The sequence below is a fragment of the Protopterus annectens genome, chromosome 2.part0 (genome assembly GCF_019279795.1).
Source record: "Protopterus annectens isolate FY-2018-M chromosome 2.part0, PAN1.0, whole genome shotgun sequence".
Classification (NCBI taxonomy): domain Eukaryota; kingdom Metazoa; phylum Chordata; order Ceratodontiformes; family Protopteridae; genus Protopterus; species Protopterus annectens.
Window position 1 is genome coordinate 1390909327 of NC_056728.1, and position 27669 is coordinate 1390936995.

At 43.0% G+C, this 27669-nt stretch overlaps 1 protein-coding gene across 1 annotated transcript in view; it reads left to right on the plus strand.

The window, feature by feature from the left end:
* Positions 1 to 27669, plus strand: part of HADHA (hydroxyacyl-CoA dehydrogenase trifunctional multienzyme complex subunit alpha) — a 1198456-nt gene that overhangs the window by 932691 nt on the left and 238096 nt on the right. Inside the window, exon 16 of the mRNA XM_044061612.1 lies at positions 18459 to 18527. Within this exon, the coding sequence (XP_043917547.1) occupies positions 18459 to 18527 (69 nt within the window). The remainder of the gene's footprint in view (positions 1 to 18458; positions 18528 to 27669) is intronic.

The following is a 27669-nucleotide window of genomic DNA, read 5'->3' on the forward strand; positions in this document are numbered from 1 at the left end:
TGGTCCTTGAACCAGAAAATAGCCAGTATGATCTTCCACAAGTGGGGACAGCCCTGCTGCAACCTCTTTGCCAGCCCCATCAACACCAAATGCAGCACCGTTTTCTCTCTCATCCCCCCCCCGGGAGATTCTCCAAGAGATGCATTTGTCAACGATTGGCCCCCGGGACTCCTTTATGCTTTTCCTCCTTTTCCACTCATCCCCAAGGTCATACAGAAAGCAATGTTGTTGGGAAGCGAGATGATCCTCATCACTCCTTACTGGCCTCATCAGATTTGGTTCTCTTTCTTCGGGCCTCAGTTGTTAGACTATCCATGGACTCTGGACCCAGTGCCAGACCTCCTGACACACGGCAGGTTCTCTTCACCCCAGTCGACATACTCTCAAACTGACAGCATGGCTGCTGCAGTTCCGTCACTAGTCAGGCTTCATGATCTGTCTCCAGCTGTAGCTAGTATATTATTACCTCTTCTCACAAGCCTTCAACTAGAAAATTGTATCACAGTAAATGGAAGAGATTTTCTATATGGGCACACAACAGAGAAGTTGATCCATTTACAGCTCCCATTACTATTGTTCTACAGTTCCTTTCGGAACTCTTTTACCAGGGTTCAGCGGCTGCTACACTCCGAGTTCAGCTAGCAGCAAAATCTAATTTTCATGCGGGGATTAATGTTTCCAGTCTTATGTCTCACAAACTGTGCAAATATTTTCTTAGGGATTCCATGATGTTAAGACCTCCTGTTCAAGACCCTCATTCCTCCCTGGGATCTGAATTTAGCCCTGTCTAGACTTACTTGAACCAACCCATAGTTGTCAGTTGAAATTCCTGTCTTGGAAGACTTTTTTTCTGGTAGCAATAACCTCAGCCAGACGAGTTTCTGAATTACAAGCTCTGTCTGTTAAACCTCTATATTTAATTTTTCACAAAGACAGGGTTTCTCTCCGGACCAATCCTTCCTTTATTCCTAAAGTCTGTTCTCGATTTCACTTTAACCAAACAATTGAATTGCCAGTGTTCTTCCTTAATCACTCCAATAAAACAGAGTATACATTCCACCAATTGGATGTGCATAGGCAACTGCGTTTCTATATCCATAGACCAAAGGATTTAGAAAATCAGAACAGCTGTTCGTTTTTTTGCTGAGGCGAGAATGGGCTTGCCAGTTTCCAAGGTTACACTATCGAACTGGATCTCTAGTTGTATTTCCTTTATTTACAGTTCTCAAGGAAAAGAGTTGCCCTTTAAAGTTAAAGCACATTCTACCCGGTCCTTCTCTACTTCTGCTGCTTTCCAAGCCAGGACACCTATTGATAATATATGTGCAGCAGCAACATGGGCTACCCCTCATACCTTCATTTCCCATTATAAATTGCATTTAACTTCCAGGGGTAGAACCTCGTTTGGCTCCACGGTACTCGGGAGTATTTTCATTGAGCCACCCATTCAAGATGCTAGGGATGCTGTCCCACACGTAATAATGGAGGCGAGATAGGACTACATAACATAAAGAAGTTATGTACTCACCATAACATTCCATGTATGTAGTCCATCTCGCCAAACATTATTACGAACCCACCCACCAGCCCCCTTCCTGGAGGATCTAGAAACAGTTTTTCCTTTTCTACAGTGCTTTATACCACAAGGGGGCCTTTATTACAGTTTATTCTTGCGGACTTTTGTCCTTTTTCCTGTCTTATCCTGATAGACTAGTAGCAAACAAGATCTGGGGAATGTGCGTATGCACCATGGGATACCTATTAGCCACGAGCCAATCAGAAGTTTTCAGGCTTTCTAAGCGGCTGAGTCGGAGCCGAGGATCGGCTCCGAACCCACACGTAATAATGTTCAGCAAAATAGACTACATACATGGAACGTTATGGTTAGTGCATAACTTCTTTATTCCTCAGATTTAGCCTGGGATCCCATGTTGGGACATCTGAAGGTTCAGGACACATGGGAGGAAGCCATGAGAAAAGTACATCAGTTTTCAAGAGATGGTGGCAGTAATCTTAGCTCAAAAGTATTCAAACAGATTTGGACACGGGGATTTTTCTAAATCCTAGCACCACCACAGTAATGTGGTTACATCAACAGGCAAAAACCAACCCACTCCTGCTTCCTGTATATATCAGTTATGCAGGCATAGCAGGTGACATGCCTGACTCTTAGCACAGCTTGCATTCTTTTTCAAGAGATTGCCCTCCAGACATGCTAAGTCTGTACCAGATTGGCTATGGCACAAATGGATGTTGAACTGGGAAACCTTTCTGGATCAGACCATCAGGTGGGTGTGTCAGAAGTATACCTTCCTGCTTGGCAGACAAAATTTTATTGCAGAACAGCAGATCCAGCAGTTTGGGAAATAGAGGCCCACTCCCTGGATTGGAAGACTGTTTCTATCCACTTTTCGTCCCACTCCTTTGATTCCCAGGGTATTGCAGAATAATAACGGATGACAGATCAAAGGTTGTATTAATCACCCCCTTTTTGGCCCAGACATTACCGTTTCTTTTTCTGGACTAATCAAGGAAGGAAAGAGGCAATATGTGAAATATGCTGAGACTGAAAGTTTGGTCATTTTAATCCTCATCCTGCCCAGACATGTGATTGAGCAAAGCAAGGAAACCTAGCAAAAGGAACTCTAACAAGCAAGTCTCCCTTCCCTGCATTTCTGGGGACCATGACCCTAACAGAGCTGCAGTTTCGCATCAGACCTTTATAAACCTGAACTATTGTACTCTTCCTTAAATGTTTGCCTCTGCTGTTTTATACCATTTCACTCTAGATCCACTCTTTACAGAAAATAACATTAACCCCCTTTAAACTAATTACTTCAGCCCCTCACAGTTGCTTATTTTGGATAGCACTGTGTTTTGCTGGTTGTGAATTCTGTCAAGAGAATTTCCATATTACAGAACCTAATATGGAAGGAAACATAATCTTTTGCAAAGATAAGGCATCTCATTATACCAGCCCCTCCTTTTTGACTGAGGCTGTCTTGGACTTCTGTCTGAGACAGGCCATCTGTTTCTGTGCCCCCCACAAGCTACAACTTGGTGGGGGTGGTGGAATGCTGCATTCATTTATTCAACATAAGCAGTTGAGATTTTACTTGTGTAAAAACAAGGAAATCTGAGCAGTTTGCCTTTTGTGTTGTGGAGAGCAGTTAACGAACAGATAAAGTGGCTGGCACACTATCTACTGCTGATACTTTGTCCATGGCAGTCCTAAATAATGGCATGTTCAGGCATGTTTTGCTAGAACCACAGCAGCCACCACAGCTCTACTGAAGGAGCTTAGTACCTAGTTGAGTTTGGCAACTGTTACTTGACCCTCAATCCTCACCTTTTCAAAGCATTATAATTTGAAAATTCTATCCAGGTCCAGGGCAGGCTTCTCCTCTGCCAACCTGCAAAGTGTGCTGCTCTATGTGGTCCATTTGGGACCAAGAAGCCAGTGGGTATGTGCACTGGGAGTCATCCCATTGATGAGGATTGCAACTATAAATAGTGTGATAAATCTTGTACAGTTTTGTTAGGATCTTAATTGTACGTGTTCCAAGTGCATTAACAATTGCTGTTAATTCCACCCTTCTCTCTCACCTTTTTAATTCTAAGCATTCTGGGGTTGTGATGGGTATTTGTTTCTTTTCATATCCTTCACTTTCGTTCTCCCTCTAACTGCTAGGCTCAATCACTCCTTGATGGCTTAACAGCTTGGAAAGGGAGTGGGACCACCTGAAGTAGACCTGTTGGTCACCAGTGGTATGGCACCTGAGCAGGCTGCTGGCCCATCCCGTTTAAGAAGTATAAAGGGGCATAAGTTGATGTCTCTGTTATACTACTGACATATGTGCATCTGAAAGGGGGATGGAGTTTGAGAAAGCCACTTTTGGGGGGGAAAGGGGATACATCCATGAAAGTCAGGCCAACCTTTGGGGCTACTTGCAACACATCCATATCTGGGCTGCAGCAGCAAATGCACTCAAACAGGTACAGTTATGGTAAGTTTCTGATACAACCGTACTACTACTGATTTCCTTTTGCATTACTCTGTTGGATCATATCCAAGAACAATTTGTGGATTCAGTGCAACAAAACGTGATGTTAACCAAAAGTAGAACTTTTATCCGTACCCCATCTTCATCTCATCCCCTGGTTTTAGTGTGGTGTGGTTGACTGTGCTTCACATCAGTATTGTGGTATTGTGAAGATCACCATATTCTCAGTCTAAACAAACCTTGTAAATAATTTGTAGTACAGCTCTCAAAACCAACTTACTGTTGTAATATGTGGGTTCCCCACATTGTGCAAGTGGATGCATTGAAGAAACTTCACATTTTGTTTCATGTTAAGCAGTTCTGCTGGAGGAAATGGCAGGCAATATAGCCAAATATATTGTATTATATAGTTGAGAAAAAAGTGCCTAATGTTCTCCTTTTATTTCAGCAAGAATGCTTAGCTACATGTGACATTCTCTTTGCATCAAAATCTGTCGGTCGCCACCAGCAATTTGATTTACAGCTGAAAACGTCTAAAGCTAAGTACCCTGTTGAGGATCCTTTTTTTCTTGCACTAGCAAATGTCCGAAAAAGTTAACAATTGTCTCGCTTGTGGAAAGCAAGTACTACACCAAGACTTCCACTCGTACTGCGTCACTTGTTTAGGCCCAGATAACTATGTCCCTCGTTGCCAGATCTGTGCCCTCTTTAATGCGAGAACCATTCACCATAGAGCTCTTATTGTAGACAGGGATTTTTGTCTTCCATCTTCACATTTCGAAATGGCATCAGTCAGCCAACCATCCGTAGACATTCCGAAAAAACATATGGATAAAGATAGAGACAGACCACACAAGGCCATGCCTTCCGATGACTCTACTGCTAAGCAGATTGTCAGTTCTCTAAAATTCAGTGAGGTGCTTTTGCAGCCCTTGATGCCCAATTCGATACCTTCATAGGCCTCTACCAAGACTCTTTCGGAGCCCTGTATGCCACAGAAATCTTCGTCTTCCGGGTCTTTGGTTGTCTCTGCCTTGGTTGGGTCTGGAGCCGCAACGCAGGCAGCAGCTTCTGAGGAGGCCTTTCACACTACCGAGTCCAGACAAAAAATGACTTCTTCCCTTACGACAACTGTTCCACTCAGACCGTTGAATTTTCTTAGACCTAGAGGCAAGGCCACTCCCAGGAAAATTACCTCTAGCCACCATGTTACTCCTGATCCTCAAACTCAAATGCTAAAAATGGCAGAGGATCTTGTCACCCTTATCAGGGGCAGTCAGGCCACAACTTCCAAAATGAAAAGAGACCTTTCTCTTGACATACTAATAGAATAGGATTCTGAGGAGTCTGATTATTCAGATTTTGAAGAGGAACAACCTTTGACTGCTTATGAGGAATTCAGATGCAGAGGAATCCATTCCCTCTGCCTCCCCACCAGAAGATCTTTCTTTTGGGGGAAACCCTTCACACCCTCTGGGAACATTTCCACTGGGAATCCCAGGATTTCCCTCAGTCTAAGAAAAGACTAAGTTTGTAGACCTGTCCCAGCACAGACCCAGACTAAGAGTTTGTTGACCTGTCCCAGCACAGACCCTTGGCCATCCCGCCTATCTTAGAGGTGGTTGATGTCTTCCAGGAATCCAGTTTCACTCCTGATGCCCTCCAACTTGCTCCCAGAAACCCTGACTGGTATTAGAGTACCAGATTAGGTTCATAGGTAGGTACTAGGCTATCGGCCCTAGGGCCCATACAAGCCTAGCCAAAAAATGTACCCTGGCTTTTGCCACCCAAGAGAATTATTTTCCTGTGCCCCTGTCGAGCAGAGCCACAGAAGTGATCTTTTTCACAAATACCTGTACAGGAATCCTGCTGCAGACTGGAGGTCATTCCACAGGGACCAAAAGGAGCTAAGGCTAGTTCTACAAAGAATCCTACTCCTTCTGACAAGGACTCCAGAGCTCTGGACAGATGGAGTAAAAAAATGTGCACCTCTGCAACCTTGGCTATCAGAGCTCTCAACTACCAGTTCCACATGTTAAAATATCAGCAACACACTTTGGAACTGTTTAAACAAAAGATTTCTACCTTTCCTGACTGTGAAAATTTGAAAGCGTTCGCATATTTACTGCACTAACACTCATTACACTGTGGATATGACACCCTAGAAGCCTCAAGCAGGGCAGCAGTGTCAGGATCTTTAATTAGGAGACATGCATGGTTGAAGGAACAACCTCTCCCTGATTATGTCAAATCTAAATTACTAGATGCACCCTTGGATAGGGACCACTTGTTTGGAGAAAAAGCAGAAGAGGTGCTTAAAATGATGGAAGATAAAGCAAAATCTATACAAACTGTAAAAGATTTCCTTTGGGCATTTTCTCTCAAAGCACTTGTGCTTTCCTGCACCTAGAAGACGGGCAAGGTAAGCCCCGCAGGGACAGGCCTCCCTGACTCCTACCCTAGGGACAGCAGAGAACCCATCAGTAGACCACTTCCACTCAAAAGGCAAGGAGTTCTAAGCCATCCTTCTATGGCAGAAACTCTCAATGACTCCCTCTGCCCTATACAAAAAAAAAATGGCTTTCTGTAACAAAAGACCAATGGGTATTAAAGATAATTTTTCAGGATTACAAATTCTCCTTCAGTGAACTCCCAAGTCTAGGGAGGGTACCCAGACTTGCCTCCAAACCAGTGGGCAAAGGCATTAAAAAAAAGTCCAAACTCTCCTATCACAAGGGGCAGTAGAACCTGTCCCCTCAGATCAAACAGGCAAAGGCTTTTATTCTAGACTATTCCTTGTTGCCAGAAAAGAGGGCACTTGACGCCCCATCCTGGATCTATCCATTCTGGACACCTTCCTGGTGATTCACGAATTCAGAATGCTAACCTAACAGCAGCTGCTGCGTATGCTGACAAAAAATGCCTGGTTCGTTACCCTAGATCTAAGAGACCTACCTCTGCATCCCCATAAGGAATCCTGCTGGGAATTCCTTCGCTTCAGAGCAGGTTCACAACACTTTCAGTTCTCTGTGTTACCCTTTGGCTTATCTACTGCTTCCAGGGTATTCACCAAATGCTTAGCCCCGGCTGTAGCTTTTTGCAGACAGAAAAATGTACAAATTTACCCTTATTTGGACAATTGCCTCATTCAGGCAGACTGCATAGAAAAGCTCCTCAATGTTCTCCTCTGTCAAAACCCTACTAACCTCCTTTAGGATACACTATCAGTGAGAAGAAATCAAAGCAAGCATACTCCAGGAAGATCATTTTCTTAGGAGCACTGCTGGACACAGCATCCCAAATGGCCTTCCTATCCCCAGAAAAGCAGAGTTTCCTGCCTCTCTATTTCACCCAGCTGGCTTCCAGAAATCACCTCACTGCCAGGAAGTTCCTGCAAGCCTTGGGGCCCATGGCATCTTGCATCCTTCTAATTCCTCTGGCCAGGCTTCACATGAGAAAACTTCATTGGTACCTAAAGAACCTTTGGTGTCAGAACCCTCATCCTCTAGAGACCTCTCTCCCTGTGATCCCCTGTATAAGGGCTGAGTTTCTCTGGGGGGGGCAGGGGCCTGTGCCCAGATCAAGGGCCTTCCCTTCACCCAACCGGGCAGATCATTACCACCGATGCCTCAGACATAGCTTGGGGCACTCACTTAGAAGGCAGGTGCACCCAAGGTCTTTGGGATGCCCAGCACCTTCCCTTACACATCAACCGGAAGGAAATGACGGCAGTACAAAAGGCTCTGACTTCCTTCAAACCCCATCTCAAGCCCGGGGTTCTCCTAATCAAAACAGACACCACAGTAATGTGGTACATTTAACAAACAGGGAGGGACCCAGTCTTACCCTCTGTGCAGGCTAGCAGTGAACCTCTGGCTGACAGCCTCTTCCATGGGACTACACCTGATAGCCAAATACTTGCCACGGATCGGCAGCACCCTGGCAGAAACTTACTGGACCCCCACGAATGGCAGCTCCACAGGAAAATCTTTTTACAAATCACTCAGGTGTGGGGGACTCCAAAAGTGGATCTCTTTGCTTCTCACTTCAACCATCAGCTGAAAAAATTCTGTACCAGGGAGCATCACCATCTAGCATGGAAGGTGGATGCATTGACCTTCCCCTGGAACACCCTCTGTGTACGCATTCCCCCCTCTGCCTGTTATTCCAAAGGTACTGATCAGAATAAGGGAGGAGAGACCAAAGGCCATCTTCATTACTCCAGATTAGCCCAGACAACATTGGTACCCCTTACTGCACAGCTTGACCTTTCAGTCTCACAGGCATCCCTCCCCCCCGAGTTAATAGGGCTGACATCAGGGGAAGGAGCGCTGCACCCAGATTTGCAGACTCTCAAACTATCAGCATGGCTAATACTCTAAAGGCAAACAAGGGGCCCTTGTTAAGCAAACCGGTCCTAGACATTATCACAGAGGCCAGAAGGCCCAGCTCCAGAAAGTCTTATGCAGGGAAATGGAAAGATTTTGTTCCTGGAGCCAGTCAATAGGGGGCAACACCTCACAGCCTTCCATCCCTCTTATCCTGGACTACCTAGCGGAGTTACTTAATACTGGCCTCTCCTTCTCCTCTGTTAAGATCCCTGCCTCAGCCATCTCAGTTCATTTCGATACAGAACAGCCCCTGTTCTCCCATCCTTTGATTAAACAATTCCTCAGAGGGGCTTCTAATATCAGACCTCCCAGAGGGCCTTCCACTCCAGCCTGGGACCTGAATTATGTTTTGGAAAAACTAACCTTACAACTTATTAAACCTGCTGCTTCAGCAGAACTAAGAATGTTCTTCATGTTTTACTGTTGCAGTCATCACATTTGATTTACCCCTGCCAGGGTAACCCTCGGCCGGCCTGAATACCAGAGACTTGGTATTTCTGCGTTGGTCGCTGTCTCTTCCGGACTGATGTCAGGTCGTCAGTAGTATAAAGTAAAGCAGCCAATGCTATTACGTCAGTCATTCTTACTGTGGAGCCAGAACCAGAAGAAGTTCACATGAGAGCTGGTCGGCTGATACCCGAGTTTTTTCGTCTACCAAATTGAAGTTGAAGTCTTCTAAAGCTAAGTACCCCATTGGGGATTCTTTTTTCTCGCACTAACTGATGTTAGTAAAAGTTAATTGTCTCGCCTGTGGAACGCAAATACCACACACAGACTTCCATTCTTACTGCATCACCACGATGTCCCCCTGTTGTCACTTCTGTGCTTTGTTCAATGCTAGAAGTATCCATCATCAGGTCCTTTTTGTAGCCAGATATTTTCGCTAACAGTCCTAGAGTTTCAGTATGTCTTCGGTAAGCCATCCGACAGCAGATCTTCTGAAAAAATGTAAAGATAAAGACAGAGACAAACGGCACAGGTCCAAACCTACCGACGATGCTTCCGTTAATCTAGTCGTCAGTTTTTTGGTCCTCAGTGAGGTGCTTTCGCAGCCCCTGATGCCTGCTTCTGTGGATTCGCAGGCCACTACCGAGACTGTTTCGGAGTTCGGTGTGCCGCAAAACTCTTCGACTAAGGATCCTGCGGTCGTCTCTACCTTGGGTGGGTCCGGAGCCACTGAGCAGGCAGCAGCTTCCGAGAAAGTCTGATTCTCGACACAAACCAATGTCTTTTTTCAAGACTACCGTTCTTTCAAAAACAACAGAGTTTCTAAGGCCCAGGGTATAAACCACACCCAAGAAACCGACCCACTCTCAAGCGTCTGCTTCCTTGCCTCCATCTCAAATGCTTAAAATGGCGCAAGACCTTATGCTGATCAGGGAAAGCCAAGCTACCTCCTCCAAAAGGAAAAGAGATCTGTCCCCTGTAGTTTTGTCTGAACAAGTGTCAGATGAATCTGGTGCATCTAAATATGAAGACATGCAACCCCTCTCTACTTATGAGGATTCTGATGCAGAGGATTCCATTCCTTCAGCCTCTCCCCCAGAGGATTTTTCCTTTGGGGAAAGCCTGCATACCTTAAGGGAGCATTTCCAATGGGAGAGTCAAGACTACCCTCAGTCCAAAAAATGTCAGTCCTGGATGTTGTGGAGGATGTTTTCCTGGAATCCAGCTGGACTCCTGACACCCTCCTTCCTGCACCCAGAAAGTCAGACAGGTACTATAGAGTCCCTGACTCGCACAGATTTCTTTTTAGAAATCCTACTGCTGACCCTGAGGTAATTCCTCAAGGGCCTAAAGGGATTAAAGCAACCACTGCTAAGAATCCCACCCCCACAGATAGGGATTCTGAGCACTGAACAGATGGGGTAAAAAAGTATACACCTCATCTACTCTTGCTATTTGTCAGTTCCATATGCTGAAATTTCAGCAACATACCCTGGAACTCCTTAAAAAAAAAGTCTTCCTTTCCTACTTGGGCAGAATCTAAAGAATTACAAGAGTTAATGCATTCTGCAAGTCAAGTAACTAAACACACCTTGCACTGTGGTTTTGATGCCCTAGAAGCTTCTTGCAGGGCAGCAGTCACTGGATCTGTCATTAGAAGGCAAAGATTCCTCTCCCTGAAGACTGCTTTTCTCCTAGCTATCACCTCAACCAGGAGAGTTTCAGAACTTCAGACACTGATGGCCCTTGAGCCCTTCATCATCTTCCATGCAGACAGGGTCTCCTTGAGGACAAATCCCTCCTTTATGCCCAAAGTGGTATCTAATGTAACTCTCAATCAGGCCATAAATCTATCCACCTTCTTTCCTAACCCTCAAAACAAGGGGGAAAGAATTCTGCACTCACTAGATGTGCATAGACAGCTCAGATACTATCTGGACCGTACTAAACCCTTCAGGAAAATGGACCCAACTACTTGTCAGCTTTGCCCCAGGGGCAGAGGGGAAGCCCATTTCCAAACAAAGTATTTCTAAATGGATATCACACTGTATCCATTTCTGCTACAGATTGCATGGGATCCCCCCCCCAGTCTATTCGAACCCACTCTACTAGGGCTGTCCACCTTCACAGCATTCCTCAGAGGAGTTCCCACCAGGGACATCCTGAAAGCTGCCAGCTGGACTTCTGTCCATACCTTTACCAAGCATTACCACCCATCTCTCTTTTCTAAGGCTAGGGCAGGGTTTGCCTCTACAGTTCTGCAGGGCATGCCGACCCATTCCTAGGTCTCTTACTAAGCCTACCACCCCTCTCCTCAGCTTTGGGAAACCTCCCACAGGTGATGACTGCAACAGTGAAACATGAAGAACATAGTACAGTTGTATACACTTACCATAAATGTAGATGTTTGAGTGTATTCACTGTTGCAGTCCAGGTTTCCCACTCTCCATCCCCCTTATATCTTCCTTTTATGGAGACATAAGTTTCAACACGTTGCTTTTAGCCACTAGGACCACTCTGTCCTATTTACTTGGGCCTCTGATGGGTTAGGGCAAGAAAAACTAATGTAATGATGTTTGCTGCCTTCCTTTGTAGCACTGACGATCTGACGTCAGCCAGTAAGCGACAGCAGCCAACACAGAAAAACATTGACTCTGGTATTCGGGCCAGCCGAGGGCTACCACAGCAGGGATAAACCCACAGGTAATGACTGCAACAGTGAATACACTTGAACATCTACATTTATGGTAAGTGTGCACAACTGTACTTTCTGTCCAGATTTTACTTTTAACCACATGCAGCAATTTAACCCAAGTCACCTCAGCCTCTCCTCTCACCTGTACCTTCTCTAAATGTGTTTCGGCCGTATTTATCAGTTTATCATTTACCAGATCATGTGGTTTTGTATCCACCACTTTATTACTCTGCTAGGATCTGTGTTTTTTTTTTTCATTTCTCTTTTGACCTTGCTATCATTTCCTGTGTAAGAAAAAAAAAAAAGTACTTCTGAGTTTACAGCATTAACAAAACTAAGATTATTATTTTTGCATTGACTGAGAAACATGTCTGTTCATCTCTGTACCATCGCAAAAACTCCTCAATAAAAATCAAATTCCCTAATGTGGGGATGCACCCTTCCCCCATGTATTACCTCCATGGCTACATCTGCTTAGAGAAAAAAAAGAAACATATTTACTTTTTTTCTGCAATTTATTTTGACCTTTAAGGCATTATATTTAGAGTTTGTGGATGTGGTGCATAGTCACAGTAGACCCAAAAAGAAAACATATAACATAGAATGAACATGGAAGTGAGTTGATGGAGGGGAGGGTTTCAGGGGGTATAGTCACAGCAGACCAAAAAAGAGGACATAACCTAGAATGAACCTGGAAGTAAATTCATGGGTGATTTTAAGGCTAACAACTCCAATGGGGCCTTTTTATGCCTAGCCATGCTACTTCAAGTTTAAGAATCGAACACTGCATCTTGTGTCTGTAAGGTGATCACCTTAACCGTTAAGCCAATCCCCAACTCAAAAGCAGTAATTGCTGAACTTAGACAAGGTTCATACGCGAGTACTAGGCTAACTGCCGTGAAAGACTATTTTAACTTCCTGTTTGAGATGAAGACCTTAACCATTAATGCCAAATCCGCTCACTTAAAAAAAAAAAAATCTTCACCAGAAGGTATCTGTGAGTTCAAGACTATTATGAGTTGTGGTGTTGCACAATAACATGCTGTCTCAGTTCACTTTGAGATACTAACAGGTCATTGCTATATCTGCTCAATTGCCTATTTCTGTGTGTGGCAAGCACTATCACTGGTTTCCTAAATGCATCCAGTGGCAGTGTTTATTTGGCTGTTTCTCATTGTTTACTGGCAAATTACTGTAGATAGGAGTTGTACCACTCTCCAAGGATGGCTTTCTCTTTCAAGCTTAAGAAAAAGGCAAATGGTGATAAGGCGTCTGGTAAGCCACTTTGCAGTGTTCATAGGTTCATACTAGGCTATCTGCCCTAGGGCATTTATAAGCCTAGCCAGAGTGTGTTTGGCTTTCACCACCCATTTTAAATTAATTTTGCTATGCCCTTTTTCAAGGTTAGCCATGATTGTGTTAACATTCAAACAGCCCTCTGCATTGATTTGTTCCCCCTTTTTATTAAGGTGACTTGGTGGTGAAATGTGAACGTCTGGTAGCGGGTATTGCTTCTGTCAGGAGGCTTGGTACCAATTGCAGACTTGTATCAGAAATGTGTCCTCTCCCATAAGATGATGCTTTTTTTGTTGTTGTTTTTTTTTTTTTTTTTTTTTTTTTTTTTTGAGGATGAGAAGTCAATGACTGAAAATGGATGATTAAAACTTGCTTGTTCATAGTAGTGCTTGTGAAAACAGGTTATAATTGCTATGGGCAGGAATTATTTCACTTTATCACAGTCCAGTATTAAAGGTGTATCAGGTCAGTGAGGGATTATTTATGGAGGTGGGAGGCAGCATGTGAAAACATTGTATACGTTTTGGGTGTGGAACTCTGAACAAAAGCATCACAGCTTTTATTTTTATACAGTTTGTATGAATCCTTCACAGTCAGGAGAGGTCCACTGTTAGACTGAATCCATTCTATTTGGAATAGTCTGTATTTGGAAGGAACTCTAGCTGTTTTATTCCAAGAATAAAATTAATGCAACCCTTAATTTGGCTTTAAGAAATGGTCATTCTGCAGTTTACTCAGTGCAAATGTCAGATTAATGTCACAGCGAGAGTGGACATTTTTTTTATTGTGGTGTACATCATTTATGTTGTCTGTCATTCTATTCCAACATTAGAAATAAAACCACTGCTAATTTGTCCTTAAAGACATGATTTGAATCATTTGAAATGCCAGCCAAAAGAAAAAAAAATATGGGTCTTCACAAATTGGCAGTTAAGCTTGATGCATCTGTTATGTTAAGAGTTTCTCAATGTATCCCAGTTTGTTTTTCCAAAAAGTACTTCAGAATGTCGAAACCATTTTGCAGATGCAATCTTTTGATAGACTTCAGTAGTGGACACATGAGCATCAGAAGGTGCCATGCTGCAGAACTCTGTTGCATTTCCTTTCTGTAAGGGATGGGCAAATGACTTCAGGGTAGAGAATGACTTCTTATCCAAGAAAGGCCCAGAAACCATTTGTATTGAATTGTTATTGTATCTGAAGTAAGGTGTTTTTATTTTTCCAGAACAATGGCATTCTATTATAGAAGGATGTCACTAGCAAAACCTTCCTCTTCTGATCAAGGCACAGTGGCCCAGCAAGCTTCATTGCTTAACTTCCTGTGCCTTTAATGGAAGGATTAACATTTTCGGTTCAGTTGTTTAATTCTGTGAATGGTTTACTAAGAATCCTCAAAGGTATGGAGATACTGTTGTACATAAATGTACTACCTCAGTCATTTCATTGTTCCATTCTGTAGTGATACATTATACACGGTTTCCTTTTAGGTTGGGTATATTACTTCCCTCCCGGTTAGGAATGTAGTACATGTCTAGACTTCTTGTGTCTTGAGCTGGCATCACTGGAAGTAAATATTGTGCATATTTTTGGAAGAACGACCTTATCTTTCCATGGAAAAATGCCACAAACAAAACATCCATGTGCTCATCATAGTTGGACTAAATTCATCACTGAGCTGCATTTGTGTCCTTAAATTTAAGAATGTTGGTATTGGGTACATTTTACACCTGGGTGTCCATGTAATTCCATGAAAATTTGTGACTTACCTTTTTTCACTAGATTTGTGTTAGCCCTGACTTTCGCAGTTTAGATTCGTACAGTGACATACATTACATGAAATGCATTGTGTGTCTTGTGTTTCCACACAACTTCATCAGTTGAGTGCATTTTGTAGCATATTGTCACGATTTGTTTGAAAAATTTGCTGGAAAATTTCACACTTTTTTTTTTTTTGTTATTGAAGTGGCCTTTTATTGGTAGATAGTTCCAGAAGGTTTACTTAGCTAGTAGCTGTTGTGTTTTTCTCTTTACTCTAAAAGCTCATTCAGGTGGCACATTCTACACTTAAAGGTATATTAAGTGATTGTGCTACAGAAACTTTGTCTTCCTTGAACAACTTCACAAAGCACTACAAGCTACACTCCAGTTCCAGGCTTTCCTTTTGGATTAATGTCAGTTAGGGTATATTTGCATGAGAGTTGCAACCCAGAGTGTATTAGTTGGGTGCTCTGTTTCAGTGGTTATTGAATGTTGTGTACTTATCATAAAAGATCCATAAGAAGGTAATCTTCCTTACAGTACCATATTTTTTCTTTATTCCTTTCTTCATCAGCTTTTTCATGACTGCAGCATTGGAGGGAGTGGTGTATGTTATATTACAGGAATGAGAATTGGGGTTGATAGTTTGGGAGAATTTTACTGGTTGGAGCATCACAGTGCCTGTGGCTGATATCCTAATGGTTACTGAAGGTGACTTACTTTGCATATGCGTATTAACCGTAAGATCATAAATTGTATGAACTTGTTCTGTGGGTTATGTAGCAATCTAGTGCTGCCGAGTTTTTTGTCCTAGAACATCTCAAATAAAGCACATGTGCAAGTCAGGCTACACCTAAAAGGTTATTTGCAGTATTCAGCTCATCTGTGGTAAAACCAAATCTGCACCCATGAATACTGTGCGACTTCCAATAAAAGAAATTTGGAAGGTTGTGAAGTCAGTTATTTCACTGCTGTACCCACACCTAGGGACACAGAAATTATTCTGTGAAGCTGTCTCCCCTTTTGGGGGAAAAAAAGCATAAAGCTTATTGCAGATTCAGGTACTATGCTGCAAACTAGGGGAAATTGATATAAACATTTCTACTCTCCCAGCCTGGATGCAAATAGCTGTAATGTGTTCGGCCCATGTTCCTGTTTCTCCAGCCATCTGCTTAATTTGCTAAGAGGCAGGCTGTCCCATTTTTTGGAGAATCAGTATTTCCTGCTGTTAAACAGATGAGCAAAAGGAATCATGGACTCAGGCTACAGGTTAGATTTCTAGAGCTTTATCCTGTTAATGGGAATGCTTTTGATTCCTCCATACCAGATACAACTGGCATAACTTCTGTCACATCATATGGGGCTGTAGATAATTTTCCCGTGGAAAATTGGGAAAGTTTTACTCTATTTCTAGTCTTAAATAACGGTGGTCATTGGAGATTCTGTGGTTCCTCATTTTCAGGTTGTATGGCTTACAGACTTTATTACTTTGCTAAGGGCTACTTAAGTCACCCTTTGTCTTGTGGACATGTGTCTGCATAGTTTCATCCACAGGGACCATGCACATACATACCACTTTGAAGTTCACCACGCACACACACACACACACACACACACACACACACACACACACACACACACACACACCACTTAAAGTTCAGTGTTCACATAATGCTTAGCTCTACTATTTTCTCACCTCAGACATAAGGGATTATGTTTTTGCTTATCTGGATGATTGCTTAATTCATGCAGCCTTAGTGGAGGGTATTTGGAGGTTTCTGAGTTACACCATGCCATGCTTTACTAATCTGACATTTTCCCTAAACTTACTGAACTATAGTCTGAACTGCAGGAGGACCAAGTTGTACTTGGGTCGGCCTTACTGGATCAGAGTAAGGCAAAATGCACCTACCAGGGGACAAGATCTCTCAAGTGAGTCTTTGCTTTGCATGTCTGTTGCAAAAGACCTACTTATCAGCTAGAATCTTTCTGGGGCCACTGGAATGCATGTTTCACTCCATCCTAATGGTCCCTCAGTTAATGCTGCATCTGAGGTAAATACAGTGGTATCCCGAAATTGCTGGAATGGCAGTCATTGTACATGTAAGATACTACCGCTTCTATTGAAATGGAGTTTACCATTTGGATTCAGGTAGAAAGCAGTCAGGAGGTACTGTTTATTCTTCCAAAACCAGATGCATCTGAAGGTAATAGCACACAACACCACAGTCATTTTCTGCCTAAACAAAGATTGGCATTCCTACCAGCTTGGGAAAGAGCTTGCCAATTAGGCCTTCAGTTCCATGTCTCCCACATTTGAACAGATCAAAACACCGCATCAGATGTAGTACTCTGGACAAGATCCAGCATCACATTGAAAGTAGGCCCCAAAGTATTCCAGGCCATCTATTATTAAAAAGGGGGGGGGAAGGCAATGTATTTTATTTATGTATTTATTTAAATTTGTTGACCGGGACAGTCCGACTAGGACAGAGCCCATTTTCAACGGAGGCCCAAGGATAAACAGTCCAGATGCATGTCTTTGGAATGTGAGAGGAAACCGGAGCACCCAGATGAAATCCACGTGAATGCAGGGAGGACATGCAGACTCCACACAGAAGGCACCCCAGCTGAGAATTGAACATAGAACCTCTTGCTGTGAAGTGACAGTGTTAACTGCTCCATCACTGCGCACTGCCAGGTTAACCCTTAATATTAATTTTGGGCCGTGGTGGTGCAGCGGTTAGCGTTGTCGCCTCACAGAAAGAGGTTCTCCTGTTAGATTCTCGACTGGAGTGCCTTCTGTGTGGAAGTCTGCATGTCCTCCCCGCGATCGAGTGATGTTAAAGACATGCAGGTAGGTGCATGCGTGAATGGGTGTGCCTTCTTTGAAGGTTGGGCGCCAGGCTGGCACCTCGGCAGTAAAAATCCACTGCCAATCATTAGTGGACCAGAGTTCTGCTGTGGCGACCCCTAACTGGGAAAAGCCAAAAGACATCACTAGATATTTTTTCTTTTTTGGATTTGTGTGATGATGCTGTGCCAAAGACCCAATCTTGTTTTTTTTTCCTGCCCAGCAGATGCTACCTTTTGTTGACCTGGACACCTTGGCTCCTGACGACCACAGCTATTTAAGCAACTCGTAAGTCTGCAGTTTTCATGGTCATTGCTGTGCAAAATTCTCCACTGTCTGGGTTGTGAACATTGTGGTATTAAATGATCTTTTATCCAGGCGGGAGTGGTACAGTTTGCTTATGACTGTGAGGTTAGCATTTGTCTAACTTTGTAAATGCTGCTTTACGACTATATTTAGTGCTTGTTTTTATGTTCAGCCAGTGCTGAAGAAGAAGACATGAGGGCAAAGGCGGGGGGGGGGGGGGGTAAAATGAAGAATGAGATAAGGAAGGAGGCTGGTCAAGACAGAGGAAGGAACTTTTCATCTGCATTCACTTCTGTCTAATACTTCAATCTCTGTCTGTTGCCCTCATTGTACTGCATCAGTCTGTAAGTCAGTATTTGACCAATGCTTGTGTATATAGTCGGGCAACTGCTGTATTTTATTTTGTCATTTGACAGCTTATTCTTCTAATGGTTACATTCCCTTACCAGTTCTCTTGCATGGCAGTTGTGCCTTTAATGGATCAATGACATAAGCTTTCGTGAGATATTCATAGCTGGATTAAAGAATATTTTTTACTGCATAACAGAGCCTTGACTTTCTGTCACAGTCCTTTTAGTGGCTTGATCATTGCTGTCTTTAAACCAGTCAAGATTGCATGTAGTTGTGAAAGTATGCAGTCTGTGAACATGTGCTTTAGGTTTATACTTCAGTGCCAGTGTATGACTTCTTTTGTTCTTTGCTTTCAGGACTGTCCTGGGTTCTATACAACAAGATGTGTGGCTCCCTTGATGGCAGAAGTTGTTCGAATACTGCAGGTTTGTAGTTTGACTGTTACTAGCCACTGTGTTTGGATGTATAGTTAGTATGATTTCTATGTCTGAGTATATAAGAATTTTTAATCAACTGTAGTGTAGTCTCCCCTACATGTCAGGTTTACATGTTTTGTTTTTGAAGCATTTACAGTTGTTACAAGAGTGGGAATTTACCTTTAATATCAGACATATTAATAGGATGAGAAGTCTGTGCTTAAAGCAAGTCCGTTTATTTTGGAGTACACTGGTTTGCAACTATGATGCGACCTATATGCCATTTATAAACATGCAGTTATCAAACCAAAACTTCATAGTTGCCCTGTTTCTGTTTTAGACTGGTAAGTCTGTGTTCAGGTAAAGACCTTCTTTCCTATCAGCATTTCATTTTAAAGATGTAGGGTGGTAGAAGGGATGCCCTAATCCTCCAACAGTCAGTTGCCCTTCATATGAGAAGGGGAGCATTCAAATCTTGTTGCTGTGCATGCCTTGGAAATAAAAGGCTGCTGGTACTGAAGTGCTGTGGTGGGAAAACAGCAGATAGCAAGCACCATGCAGTATTTCTCTCATTTTACAGCATGAGTGAAATTTAGAGCCACAAATCCATATGTCCATTTGAAGACCAAGAATTTGGAAATTAAATATTTCATCTTTGAGATTTTTGTTCAAATGCTGTTTATAACACTGAGCCACCAGAAAATGTCAGATTTTCATAGTTGTTAGCAGTACACTGTCATTGGTTCATAGGCAAGAGCTAGGCTAGCTGCCCTTGTGGGCCATTTTTAGGTCTAACCAGTTTGTCTCAGAAGTGAGAATCAAACCCTGTACTTTGTGTCTGTGAGGTAAACAGTTAAACTTTTATGCCAAACCTCATCCCTAATAAAATTATCCACAGGTAAATACTGAGTAAGATGCTGTTGTGAGCCATTTTAAGCCCAATCAATTTCCCTTGATTAGGATCAAACCCAGTGCTTCTTGTCTAAGAGGTAAGCACCTTGACCATTAAGCTAATCAACTCTTGTGAAATGTGAAAGGAAAACTAGGCTGTTTTCTTCATTTTCCTCCCAACGTTAGCAGGCATTCCACTTTTAAAGTCTAAAGGTCTGCTGTAGTTGGTTTAAACATGTGTTCTTGATTTAAACATCTGTTCTTAAATGTGCATATATTTTACAGCAGTGTCTGTTCTGTCTTTGCAGTGTCTTTGGTGTTGTATCTTTTGCACAGATAAGCATAGTGTGCATGTGTGTGTAATCACATTTCTGACTGCAAGCTCTGCTGAATTGAGTCAGAGTATCTTCCATAGATGTAGAAGAATCCTACATGATTTTCTTCAGGGCCAGCAGACATTTTTTTTTTTTTTTTTTTTTTTACCTTGACAGAAACCAGAGAAGTTCAGTGTGTGCATATGTGCTCTGCAAAGGAACACTTTAAAATTGATAGTTACCACATGTGTATAACCATGTGTTTTGTGTGTGTGTGTAGTATATGTACGTGTGTATATGTATATATATAAAATACACACAGACACACAGGTCATGTGCATAGGTTCTTGCTCAACATATGGCCAAGGAGACCATGAAGAAGCTCAACCACATCACCTGATACTGGTGGGATACTAAATTGTCCCCCATGAAGCAGACATTCTTTACATATCCACACTGAAAATTTGTAACAACCCATCCAGTCATTCAAACTGGTTTTAGAGGTCGCTAGGAAAGTGCTCTACTTGATAGGTAAGAGGCAGCATTATTCCAGAAATTAAGAATGTCGGATCAGGTAAATATCATGTCATTTGGTTGTGTCAATGTGGTAGTATAGGTTAATGTCACTAGAGCAATGTTTACTGTACCACTGATTCTATTTAGGTGCATTCAGAGTCCATAGTCAGTTATAGCATGGAAGGTTAAGCAGAGACCCACCCCCCAGGAGTCTCTGCTGTGAGTAGAGAGAAAGGGCTTTTAGTCTGAGTAGATAAGGATACTGAGACCTGGGATCGTTTTGATGAGGGAACAGAGATTTCAAAAAAAAAATTAAAATAAAACAAAATCTTGATTCAAGGGCTATCTTTCAGTAAATCTCTTTGCTGCTCTGCTACATATGAAATCGTGACCAAGAACCTGGTCTTCTAGGAATGATTTACCACCCATTTCCCTGTAAACATGCAGTTCACTACTGGAGAAAGAGACCCCTTCCACCAGCCTTCTGACCTTGCATCTGGCCATTCCTGGCCAACCAGAGATCCACTGAGCTTTAGGTACCATGTCATCATAGTCACCATGTGGTAGCTTCACACTTTTGGGTCCTTAAGCAAGTACTTAAATCACATTGGTTGTGCCCCTGTGCCAACCCAGACTAACTTCCTATATCGCCTCTGGACACTAAGCTTCCTACCTGTATAAGTTTGTTTACTTACTACTAACAATATTTGTGTGTGTATTTAAGTACTAGAGTGTAACTGAACATACTATATATGCATATCCATAGCTGGTATGCACTATGATTATTTGTATTTTTTTCCTGATTAAATACTATATGCAATAATATGTTATGATTGACAAAACCTTGCATTGTACCATTGTTTTTGTATATTTTTCTCTGTGTGGAAAATGGGTATATATCCAGTTGGACTAGCCCAGTCAACAAATGTAAAATAAATAAATAAACCATAATTCTACTAAGGAAAACAGAAGTGAATAAAATGTATAATAAACAATACAACTGACCCAAGCAAAAGTTTAATAAATCCTCTGGCACTTCAGCAGAGCCTTCAAAGGAGTACACACAAACTACAGTGGTGGTCTTGATTTTGTTGTCTTGTGTGTTGGATTACTGCTATTGTGATGGATAAACCAATGGGATTCAAAAATGGGCATATTGTGACATAGGATACCAAATTCTGACTCTCATGACAAATGTGTATATTGCTTAAGGGCTTCTCACTTGGAGGAGGATTATGTAATTTGTACAACTTTTGGTCACTGTGCAGTTGAGTGTCAAAACAAGTTTGTTATGAAGAGTCTCATTCTCCAAGTCGAATCAGCAAAATCTGCTGCTGCTGCTTCTGACGTGTCCCCTTCAGAGATGAAGATCTGTGATAAGCATAAGCGGATAAGTGATGAGCCCAAGGAGAAGGGCAAAGAAGCAAGAAAGTGACCCCCTGGATGCTGTCCTTTCTCGGCATTATTATCTGCTCCATCAGCAAAACTTCTGAAGTTGTCAGATCCATTAGCCACTCTAGATCTGATGTCTGTCTGATCCAGAACTCCTGACACCTATATGCATGGCGTTTGGAATTCCTTCTACATCTTCTTCCTTTAGAGCTATCAGAAGTCTGTCGGAGGCTGATGTGGATAGAATAATGAGGAAATTCCTCAGGACTCTAATTCAGCCAGCTGTTCTTCATGTTTCACTGTTGCAGTCATCACATTTGGGCTTCTACTCCAGACTTTTTCTGGTGCTCAGAGAAGAGAACAACTGGCGCTCCATCCTCGAGCTCTCCATTATAAACCCCTTCCTGGTGATCCCAAAATTCAAAATCCTCACTCTCCAGCAGCTGCTACCCATGTTCTGCAAGGATGCTTGGCTAGCCACCCTGGATCCTGCTCTGAAGCGGAGATATTTTCTGCAGGACTCCCTGATGATAATGTGGATGGAGGTAGGCCTCTCTTAGGTCCAGGGTGGCTAGCCAAGTGTCTTTTGAGAGCATGGGTAGCAGCTGCTGGAGGGCGAGCATTTTTAATTTTGGGATCACCAGGAAGGTGTTTAGAATGTAAAGATTGAGGATGGGGCGCCAGATGTCTTCTTCTCTGGGCACCAGAAAAGGTCTGGAATAGAAGCCCAAATGTGATGACTGCAACAATGAAAACACTCAAACATCTACATTTATGGTAAGTGTACACAACTGTACTTTCTCCCAGTTGTGTCTGCTATCAGACCCCCATGAGCTTTGGACCCCTCCCTTGTCTGTGAGTACTCCTTCTCCTAGTCTGATCCACACTCTGGTTTTGGGAACCTTGGATCTGATATCTTTGGGGTTATCTGCATTGGATCCAGAGTTGTGGTCTTTGGTTCTGTCATCTTCTTTGATCCAGCCAGGTGTGATTTCCTTAGATCTTTGACATGAAGCTTAAGCACCAGGTTTGGGGATAGGAGTTTGACTCCAAAGTTGTCACAAGCTGTCCATTTCCCTCAGAACTTAAGCACTAGATCTCTTAACTCTAGCTTTGGTCTGTGGGCAGGGTTGCTGGGGTGCCTTTGCCATCCAGTGTTGTAGCTTGGGCTCCTAACAGAGTGATTTTTGGGTTCTGTTTTTGTGTCTGCCTTCAAAGTAGTTGAGAGAGCTCTCCCCAAGGCAGGCAACAGGACATTCTTACCCTGCTTCTGTTAAGGACAACCGGTTCACACTAGCCTCGGATTAACTCCCCTCAGGCTTCTGAATCTTTTCCAGAACATCCTCCTATTGAAGCTCCTCAGAAGTAAAAGTGTAAAAGGAGGCACACTGACTCCCCGCAGGAGTCTTTGACAGAAGAGACAGATTTCAGTGAAGGGGGAGGGATTTGCTAAATAACCCCTTAAAGATGTCGCATTTGGGAGGTTGGTCTTCCAAAGCCCCTTCCTAGGAGGAATCCATTTTTCTTGAGGCTTTTGTTGGTGGCTCAGCTACTTACTGTAGAGTTCCCCCAGCTGATGAGATGGTGGACTTGATCTCTTACCTAGTATGGAAGAAACTGGACATTCCAGGAAACCTGACAAATATCTAGTTGCCTCATAAGACTGCTGTCACTGGAGCAAAGGCCCAGCAATGGATATCATGTATTAGCGATAGCCACTAAGAAGGAACTTGCCAAGGAGAGGAGCTAATCTGTCCATCCCCCTAAAAGATAATCTGGGGCCTTGAACAGATTTGGGAAACCTGTTTGTCAGCTACCTTTGCTCTAAGGTCACTATATTACTTGTGATATATGACAGTATTTCAGAGGGACTTGACAAAAGAACTGGTCTTCTGCAAGCATGGACCTAGAGAAAGACTAAGTGTGGATTTGCAACTGCCCATCCTTCATCCTTCAGTCCCTTCAGATGTCTTCATGCAGCTGATAGCCAGTGCAGCGGAGGGTGTTTCTAGAGGCACAGTCATCACTGCAAGTTGAAATACCTGGGTACTTTTTTTGTGATGTCCTAGAACTTTAAGACCTCTTTTATCAATGCTGCTTTTGATTGATCAACCTTGTTTGTCCCCAAGATTAAAGAGACTCTCCAGGAGTGAGAAGAATGGAGAAAACCATAAGCTGCTAGCCTACGATTTTCCACCCTCCAAAGGATTTTTTCTAGAAACCAGAAAGGGGGAAAATAAAACGTGGTTCTGAATGTTCCAGGTGTTCTCCCTAGACTTTTCTGGAGGGAGATTTCCGAGTCAGAGGGGTGGTTTCAAATGCAAACTGTCACCCTCGTGGCAGAGGTGGTCTGCAGATTCAAGGTTTCTACAGTTTCACTGAAAAGCCTTTTCAGCGCTCCTGAACAGTTGCCCAGTTGCTGCACTCTGGAGGCATTTGGGGAGGGGTGCTTATCTCTGCATCCAGAAGCTTGGATGTGCATCACCAGTCATTACTGGAGGCTGTTACATTCCATTTATTCACCATCGCCGACAAACTTCCCAGTGTTCCACCCTTTCAAAGGAAGGCAGCAGCTCAAGAAATCAAAACGCTGCTGTGAAAGTCATCCATAAGGTCCCATTGTGCAGCAAGGATTTGAACTTATTCAAGATTCTTTTATCACCAAAAAAGAATGGGAACCTCAGGCCAATTTTTGACCTCAGTCATCTGAATCAGTATGTCAAACACTTGCAAGTTCTTTATAGTCACTGTACAGTCCATCCTCCATCTTCTAAAGAAGGCCAATTGGATGTGCTCAATAGACCTTCAGGTTGCATACTACCACATCAAAGGGGTTCGGGGTGTTCCCCTATATAGATGACTTGCCCCTCACTGCTCCTAGCAGGCCTCTTGTAGTCCAGGTTAGAAACTGTGTGCCAGCTTTGCTCCCAGCACAAACCCTGGAGTTCATAGGAACACACTTGGGACACTAAGATTCAAATAGCAAGGATACCTCAGAGCAGGTTGTCCACCCTATGAAATATGGCAGTACAGCTTTTCCCTCTTCAAAATTCAACTGCCAGACTAGTCCTGCAACTTCTGGGATCAAAAGCAGCCCCTATTACGTTGGTTCCCTTGGCAAAACCAATATAGGAGGGTGTTGCACTGGGCACTAGCAGTTCAGTCAGTCATCAGCCCATGTTCTTTCACTATATCTTACCAACATCTGCAGAGATCATGTAATCTGGTAGATTCAGTCTTCAGAAGTGTCCTAGGGATGCTCCTTTACCCCACCTTTTCCCAAAGCCATGGTGACCACAGATGCTTCCCAACTTCCCAAGTAGGCTGTTGACCCAGTCTACTTGTCATTCTTTTGAAATCCCTTATATGAGTTGTGTATAAGACCCCAACATAAGGGAAGATGGTCCAAGATACATGGTCCCTATCAGAGGCCAGTCTTCACATCAGTGTCTTGGAGATGAGGGCAGTTCTGCTAGCATTGCAGGCCTTTCACGATGCCCTCCCTCTAGGGGTAATCTCTATCAAACAGACAACGTGGTGGTGGGGGTGTGGTACACTAACAAATGGAGGGGGGGGACTTGCTCCCACCCATTGCGTCAAAAAGCGATGAAGATATCACCCACTGCCACACTCTCAACAGCTTTCAAATAGCAATGCACACACCTAGAAAGTCCATCATTCTAGCAGACTGGTTGACAAAATCTCTTCTGCTCCCTTGAGTGGTCTCTCAGTCCAGCAGTGGTAAAGCAAATTTTTCGTCATTGGGGCCAACCCATTCTGCGATCATTTCTGCTCCTCACTTCCTCTCTTCAATTCCAAATGCAACAGGTTCTTTCATTCTGATCTCCCACCAAAGGGGGAGTCATAGAGAGACATTTTGATCCATGACTGGTCCTCTGGTCTTCTGTTTGTGTATTCACTGACTCCCCTAATCCCGAAGTTCCTGCAGAAAGTATTACAACGGAAAAGCATGGTCATTCTTATTACCCCTTTCTGGCCTCGATAGGTGTGGTTCCCCTTTTTCTGGCCTTATTTGGTGCACTCTGCTTGGGTTACTGTCTCATGCAGAATTACTGTCTCATGCAGACATTTGTACTTTGAAGATGACTGTATGGTTTCTCCACTTTCTGTGATGGCTAGAGTCAGTCCAGGTTTTCTGCCCAGGTGTAGTCCACATTCTCACATCCTCTCAGAAAGCTTCTACCAGTAAAATCTAAAAAAGTAAACAGAAAAGGATCATCATTTGGGCTTCTAAGACATATTTACATCCATTTTCAACTCCCATATCAGCAGTGTTACATTTTCTCGCTTCCATCTTCCATGATGGAGCCAGTTACTCCACTGTCAGAGTTCAGCTAGGTACAATCTTGAGTTCTCATGTTAGTGAGAATCATACTTCCTTAGCCTCTGTCAACTTGTGTAAGGTCTTCCTGAGGGGGGTACCTTCCTTCCTTAGACTCCTATTAAGTCTAAACAGTTGGCCAAAGTCTGATCAGAGAACTGATCCAAGACTCATCATTTGAGGAAAGACTGAAACAGACAACACAGATCCATTGTTGTAGTGAGTACATAACTTTCATTAAAGTCTCATGTTAGTCCATTGAAACACAAACACCTAGCTGAAAAAAACAACTTTCATAACCAGGAACGTACAGTTAAATAATACATTTGAAGTGTGGAAGGTTTTTCCCAAAGGGAACTCATCTGCTCAGCAAAGGAATGGCAAAAGCCAACTGTCTATCCCCGAAAGCTTGCAGAGGAATGTTCTCCAGAGGCAAGAAAGCTCTGAAGCGGCTTAGCGCTCGAACCTGCATTTTTAGGCAGCTCAGCTCAGTCCGCTATACTGAGTGAGTGGAAGGTGCCGTAAAGATTGGGAAGCTGGTCGGCTGTTATATCCTTGGCTGGATATAACTCTTATAACTAAGGCTATTGCTGGAGTGATCAGTGTCATGAACATCAGCTCCAGCAGAAGCTGCAGAAAGGTGTATTTTTTAAGAAGACATCAAGCTCTCCTTATGCTGTCATAAATGGTAAATCTACCAGTGCTGCACATCTTCATTCCTATCATTTACACTAATGATCTGACTCTCCATATCCAAAACATAAGACCAAAGGAGAGGACTACCGCATGTACTGACTGGCAAACTGAAGGATTTTTCTCCAAGTTTGGCTGTCGTTTCACCACATTAGATTGCATCACCTGTAAGACTGAGGCTGTTGACCCAGTCTACTTGTCATTCTTTTGAAATCCCTTATATGAGTTTTGTATAAGACCCCAACATAAGTAAAAACTTCTCTGGGTGGTACCTCCCTCATGCACACACAAGAATCCATTGTCAAAAAAGGGGATTAGATAGTTTAGAGAGATGTACTAAATCCCTTTAATATTCTTAAACCTAGTAGCTTTCACAGCAGATTACCACTGATGACAAAGTAGAGCCAGCTTGATGCAGGGCTGGCCTCTTAAATGATGCCCTAGACAAAGGGCACCGTGGTACCCCCACTCCACATACATCACCCCATGCTTCCGTCCCTCCATCCTGGCCTTACCCACACCATCAAATTACTTTTTTCTTCAGTTTTTTACTTTTTATTTTTTTCCTGCATTCATTTACGTATCCTAACTAGGCATATTCTATGCATCCTAACTAGGCAAGACTGCACTCTTAACTGTTGAGGAAATAACTGGATTAAGTCAAGTGTCTGGGGACCACTAGTCCCCTGAGAAGCCATTGTAGTTTTAGATGTTCTGAAATGCATTTTAGAGTTTTTAAACATGTCCATTCAATGACGGCCCGAATAAAAATCATGATTAAGGAATGAAATTCAGCATTTCTGTTAATTTTGTAATTTTCTGCGTCCTTTCAACACACCATAACTGCGCAAGACTACATTTTAATAACTGTGTTAAACTAGAAATCTGGGGGTCGCTAGCCCCCCAGGAGCAGTGGGGGGGGGGTCTTGATGGTCTGAGGTGTGTTTTTAGTGCTTTGTCCAACCTTTTAATCCAATGATAGCCTGAACAAAAATCATCACAA